Source organism: Lonchura striata, chromosome 2, assembly GCF_046129695.1.
Source record: "Lonchura striata isolate bLonStr1 chromosome 2, bLonStr1.mat, whole genome shotgun sequence".
Taxonomy (NCBI): Eukaryota; Metazoa; Chordata; class Aves; order Passeriformes; family Estrildidae; genus Lonchura; species Lonchura striata.
In genome coordinates this window covers 89,544,427-89,550,895 of record NC_134604.1, presented here as the reverse complement: position 1 = coordinate 89,550,895, position 6,469 = coordinate 89,544,427, and the positions used below count along the sequence as shown (strand labels likewise).

At 45.7% G+C, this 6,469-nt stretch overlaps 1 protein-coding gene across 1 annotated transcript in view; it reads left to right on the top strand.

Moving 5' to 3' along the window:
• Positions 1 to 855: 855 nt before the first annotated feature.
• The window catches only part of UXS1 (UDP-glucuronate decarboxylase 1), a 54,950-nt gene continuing 49,336 nt past the window's right edge, over positions 856 to 6,469 (top strand). The window contains exon 1 of the mRNA XM_021538064.3: positions 856 to 1,037. Within this exon, the coding sequence (XP_021393739.1) occupies positions 941 to 1,037 (97 nt within the window). The 5' untranslated portion in view covers positions 856 to 940. The remainder of the gene's footprint in view (positions 1,038 to 6,469) is intronic.

Sequence of the window (6,469 nt, the reverse complement as noted above, 5' to 3'; positions counted from 1 at the left end):
TTACAGAAAGGGCAAGATTCAGAGGCGCCAGAGCAGGTCATCTGACTTAACCTCTGTGCTCAAATAGCATCATCCTACTGCACCTTGAGGGGAGACCTCAACACAGTCTACACCTTCTCACATGGTGGAGGGGCACACACTGACATCCTTTCTTTGGCAGCCAATGACAGGACCTGAGGGAATGGCCTGACCTTATGTCAGAGGAGGTTCAGGTGGGTATCTCAAAAAGGTTTTTCACCCAGAGGGTGGTCAGGCACTGGGATAGGCTCCCCAGGGAAGTGGTCATTGCACGTAGCCTGACAGGAGCATTTGGACAATGCTCCCAGGCACACGATGTAATTCTTGGGGTTGTCCTTTGCAGGGTCAAGACTTGGACTTCTTTATCTTTGTGGGTCCTTTCCAACTTAAGACTATTCTGTGATGCTGCAAAATTGCAGCCAGGTGGTTCCCACTATGCAGGTATGGAAAGCACATTGGGGACGAGGCAAACGGCGCTTTCAAAGGACCAGGCACTGAAGGTGCCAGCGCCACACACGTGCTGTCCATGTGTGCGCCCACATCTGCCTGTTCACTCCAGCAGGTCACCGCCCAAGGACCGCCACAGTGGGAGGTGGCAGGTGACCAAGCCCGCCCGCCCCTGAAGCACCCTGAGAGTGAGGACGGGCCAGGGGGAGGCTGCGGGCGCACTCCATTTCCCCGGGCAGCCCGCCCGGAGCGCGGGCCCGGGAGCGAACCGCTCGTCCTGAGGCGAGCGCTGCCGCGCATGCGCCGCCACCGCTCGGCAGCGTCCGCGGCCCGGGAGGGAAGGGGCGGGCGGGGGAGCGGGCGCGCGCCGCCGCCGCGCCTGCGCGGGCGGTTCCGGGGCGGGCGGAGCGGGGCCGAGCGGAGCCGTGGGTGGCTGCGGCCGTGCCCGGGGCTCTGCGTGCCGCTGCCGCGGGGCATGGTGAGCAAGGGGCCGCTGCTGCGCCTGCTGACCGCCATCAACCGCAGGAGGATGAAGCTGCTCATGGGGCTCGCCTTCGTCGCCTACGTCGCCTGTGAGTGAGCGGGTGGGGGCGGGTCTGGCACGGCCATTCATTGCCCGCTGGCGCGGCGCCCCCCGTGCCCTCCGCCCGCCGTGGGGGAGAGGCGGGTGAGAAGCATGTGGCGGCAGCACCTCCCGCACCCCGGGGCGCTGCCCGGTGGCGGGCGCTCCGCCCAGCGGGGCAGGGGCTCCCCGCGGCTCCGGGTGGGGGCTCAGGGCTCCTGCCCTGCCCGAACTTGCCCCGTGCCGCGGGCAGCCGTGCCGGCCGTCCCCGGCAGCCGTCGCTCCCCGCCTCGTCCCGCTGGCTGGCGGGGAGCGGGGCGGGCGGGCCGTGGCTCGGGGAGTGTTTCCGCAGCCGCTCCTGTCCTCAAACCGCGCTTTGTCCGCCCCGATCGCCACCTGGTAGCGGTGAGCAGCCCTCAGGGAAGTTTTTCCAGGGTAGGCCTCGTGTCTGATTTTTGTAAAATACTCACAAGTCCTTTGAGGGCTAAATAAATGTTTGTTTATTAAATCAGAGCGCAGCTGAAGTCTTAAGAGCCGGGAAAGAGGCACAGAGGTACTTCAGAAAATCTTAAAAAAGCCAGTGTCGGGGATGTTTATGACTTCACTTATTAGCAGTGAGTCAGATAGATTTAAAATGGATTTAAAACGCTGTCCTGTCAGCTCTCTTCCCGTACTGTTGCAATTTTAATTTATTTTATTTTAGCCTGTTTTGTTTTCAGACTCGGGTAGATTCTGCGTGAACAACACTATACCTTGTCAGTTCAGCTAGGGAGCAAGCCATTCTCTTGATGCTTGAAGGTACATACATATAGGTGAGCTAGCTTTGGCGGCGAGTGCGTCCATCGCATTTCAGATCCTCCCTTTGGATTCGGGAAGGTGGAGAGGTACAACACAAGTCATTTTGTCAGAGGGGTGGTGTTTCCTACCACAGAAACACAGCAATTCCTTTAATTACCGTAGGTTATTGTCGACCTCACTATTTAAGTACTTCTCTTGTGTTGAAGTTGTGTTTCAGCTCTGACTTTCAGGACAGTGTGTCCAAATGACTTCAGGTCTCTTGCATCCTAACAACTTAATGTCAGTTCGTTTTTTTGAGAGGCTTACATGTTTTGCTAAGAGTGATAGTTTTCAGACGAAAGTTTATAGGCTGCTGTGAAAACTGGATTTGAGTGGCAGGTGATGTGGTCATTGGGACCTAGATATTGATTATATTCTCTGGACAGTAATTGGTGTTTGCTCTCTAACTCTGTGAGTAAAAGTTAGCCTTAAGGAGAAGCCTTCTGACTGTTGTTTTTTGGGATTCAGAAAAAAAAAGTGGAGGAGCAGAGGGACTGCAGGTCAGTGTGGCAAAAAAGTGGCTTGAAAAGGGAATAAGTTGGTGTCTGGTAGGAACATGTTTTTTGCAAATCTAACATGCTGTGCTTTCCCATCTTTTGACTAGAGATCAGAAGTTGTGGAATCCTTAAGTGTCAGCTACACAGTATGGTGTGGTAGCAGATGCCACTGCTCTATCAGATTCTAGAGAGAATATTTTTTGTTTGTTTTTCTCAGAAGTGATTATTTATGATCCCATTCACCTACCCTAAAAGGGTACTCCTCATAATGTTACTGAATCATCACTACGCTCTGCTTGCAGTCAGATAATGTCTGACTGAAATAGCAGGGAATCTGAGGAAACTGAGCAGCTGGTGTAGGTGTATGTGCTGGCACTTCTTACATTCCTCCTTTCTGAAGTACTCTCCAAATGACTAAGTGTTTTTAGGCTGTGCGCCGCCTCTCCATGAATTTCCATTCAGTATTAGGGCATGGGCATTCAGACTTGGAGTACTACATTTTACAGGGAATTAAATAGTTGGCAAGTACATTATTTTTTTCTGAACTAGAGGACAGGGCTTTTTAAATAGTGCCATTTTTGTCAGTCTGTGTGTGAAACCCTGAGCAAATGTTTTGGAAATATCATTTAGGAAAATGTCTTATTTCATAGAAGTCTTTTGCCTTTGATTGCAAGTTGGTTACAAAGGTGCCTGAAGAACCTATCTGTGTGAGTTTGCAGACTAGAGAAAGACCTTTTTGCATGCAGTTGAAAGGCTCTGAGCTATTTCACTCTCAAGAGGCATTAAGTGGCTCTCTTGGTAGTTTCACACAGTGGTAGATGGCTGGGTTCTGCTGTCTTCAGTATCTCTGTTCCCCATCCATACAATGACTGAAATTTCTTCGTTGTGCACCAGCTGAAGGAACTAGCTGGACTGAGATCACCCTTTTGTGTTATAGCCATTTGACAGTGTGGGTATTCAACACCTGTTTGGGCCCAGCTTGAGAAGGTGGTGCACAGTGATAAAATGGGGTAAAAGCTGGCAGTGCTGCTGGCAGTGTTGCCATCACATGGTTTGCAGGTCTGCAATTAAGAGCCTGTCTCCAAAGCAGTCCTGTTTTCTTTGGTTGAAGTACTGTCATGACATGAGACACACTGTTAAGAGTCATATTATAGGATCCCTAGAACTTCTTTATGGACTTCACTAGGTCCTCTGGTAGCACTTAGAGCCAGAAAGATCCTTACTTTGGATTTGAATTAAGGTAGCATTTGATGCCTCATTTCTGTAAATCTTAATTTTTATTAGTTTAAAAAAAATAATTCAGTTGAAACATTGTGCTATGCATGGCTTGTATGTATAAAAACAGAATTTAAAATGAGCATTTCTATGCAGTAGTAAATTAAAAGTTGTTGTAACTTAAGCAACTGTTTCCTGGGAAAAGGAAGGGAATAAAGTTTAATATTTACCTTTACCTTTTCTTTAGGCCCTGGGTAAGAGGGGTGATATTGTTCCCCACTGCCCAGGTAATGAATTTGGCGATACTGCATCTAGAAAGCTGTGTGAATCACTCTCTAATATGTCAGGCTGCTGCTCAATTTTTTTATTAACACACTTCATAATTAGCTTAGTTGGCTCACCTTCAGTGCTGTCTTCTTCTTTGAGCATTGCATGACTATAGTGTACTACATATAGTGGGAAACCTTGGCCAGAGCTTGAATTTGCATTGCCCTTTTAAAGGGATAAACTTTTTAATCTCAAATTAAACTCCCAACAAAATAGTGCAGGAATTCTAATGTTAACCAAAGTGGGATGGACAGGTGTGTGGAGGTGAACTGAAACAAATTCTTTCAGTCGTGAGTTCCACTTACATCATTTTGAAACTGTTGTGAAACCACAGCTTCAGAATGTGAGGCGATTATAAAGAGAAGTGAAGTGGGTTTAATTGATTTTTGTTGTCTGTAATGAGAAATGTAGATAGATCATAAAAGAGCAGTGAATTAAATCAATAATGTTAAAAAACTTCAGTGTTACCACAATACAAATACCTTGTATGCAGGCTGAGACTGTTCTTCTGTTTTTAAAAACCCCATCTGCGTGTTGGGATGTCAGTACATAGACACGTTAAACTCACTCCCTTGGAAGTTTTTAGTATGTATTCAGCTTTATATGGGCATGCAACCATGCTTCAGTGGTACTGTCTTTGCAGAATCAGGACCTATTTAAGTTACTGGAAATACACTTGGAATCTTGTAGCCAGGATTTAAAGACCAGAGCTCATCAATCTGCATGGTTTGCTTTAATCTTGATGCTACTGTAAATAATCTGCTATGTATGACAGGGCCGTTGCATGTTCTTAATGAAAAAGTGAAAAGCTCTATTTTTGGTAAAGTGGAACAGCTCTCTTTACTCATTTGTAGATCAAATGGTTCTTGGGAAGTATATCAGTAGCCTTGTTCCTTTTCTAAGGGGAAAATGGAATAGTAACGTGCTGTCATGAGGTCCAAGCTTAAGACCTCATTTCCTTTGTACGATAAGTTATAGCACAGCTATTAAAACAACTTACAAATGAAATGTCAAAGTAATGTGAGGTAAGTGCATCCTGTAGTATAGTGGCTTGACTTTTCACAGCATTGTTAGTTTCCATGGTTGTTATCATTTGCTTTATAGGATTAACCATTTGTTTTTGTCAGATTTCCATCAGCTAGGAAGAATGCAATGTTCTCAAAATATCGAGGTGTGAGTGAGCTTTTCAGTTTGAATCTTACCAGCACCTCACATGGCTGCTTGTCTTGCATATGTTCAAAAGGAAGATTAAATTTTACTTAATATTTTGTTTTGATGAGCTTTTACTTCCATTTTTGTAATAGAAGAGCAGTTATCAAGCTGATCCTGCCCTATTGCTTCAGGCTGTCTCAATGTTATTCAGCATGAGAAATCTTCCTTTCCCAGCCATTTTTTAACTAAATGCCAGGATTGATTGACCATGGAAGAGTTCGAAATGGTTGTGTAGGACATCAGGCATGCTGGCTGGGTTCACAGTCACCAAGTTGCCTTTCATTTGTGGGTTTATGCAAATAAGTTCACTGTCGTAACAGCTTCCAGTTCCCTGCTCATCAGGCTTGCAACTAGCTGTACTCGTGTAGCTTATGAAAATTTGTTCATGCTTCAGTTGTTTGTCAGGAATAGATGGACTCTGACTATGCCTTGCTAGCCATGATATTTTAAAACAATTTTTGGCATCCTGGAGAAATTAATCTTATCTCTATTATCTCCATTTAATATTAATGTTTTTGCCTCCACTTAGTGTCTCTTCTACAGCATGTGCAGGAGACAGCCTTGTCATTTTTCCATTCAAGGACAAACACTCTTAGAGCTTCCACCTTCTTTACCCTCTGTTTTTACAAAGGGGAATATTTCTTTGATATTGATAGTGATCTCATTTATGGACTGGAGAGAGGGAGAGGCTGGGGTTATTGCTTCAATTTACCTGAAGGGGTTTGTGAAAGGTAGCTGGGAAAAGTGAGTTTGTTTCAGTTACACTGCTGTGGAACAGGAACATTCTGTGAGTCCACTGAAAACAAACTTAGCTATCAACAGATGGGTCAGTGGAGGAGCAGCAGTAAGAATGATATGCTGAAGATATGAGGCAGGAGGGAGTAGTAACAGTGAACAGAGAACTGGAAAAAAGACTTGATGGAAAACTTAAAGAGAATTTTCCATCTGGGAAACTAAGAACAAAATCCAGTCATAAAGTGACAATGCTAATTGAAATGTAAGAACAAGTACCCTTGGCTACCTTCCCATGCAGTATGAAGCTCCATTAACTCTTGTAAAGAAAGAAAATTTGCATAATGTTATATCTCACAGCTGTGGGAGGGTATTGGCTTGCCAAGGTTTAAGTGTTTCTTCTTAAGAGAGAGTGGAGAAACTTCCTGGTGATTATGTTGCCTTTGTTTTGCTAGTTGATGACTAGCTGAAGGGTTGACATTGAGTTGCAGTGGTACTGTCCGAGATACAGAGAGCATATTTCCCTTAGCAAACTCTGTGTCTTTGTGTCTAGGATACTTCTCATATTGGAAAAGCTACAGTTCCTATCTGCTATCTTTGATTTGGGGCAGGAACTTCACTG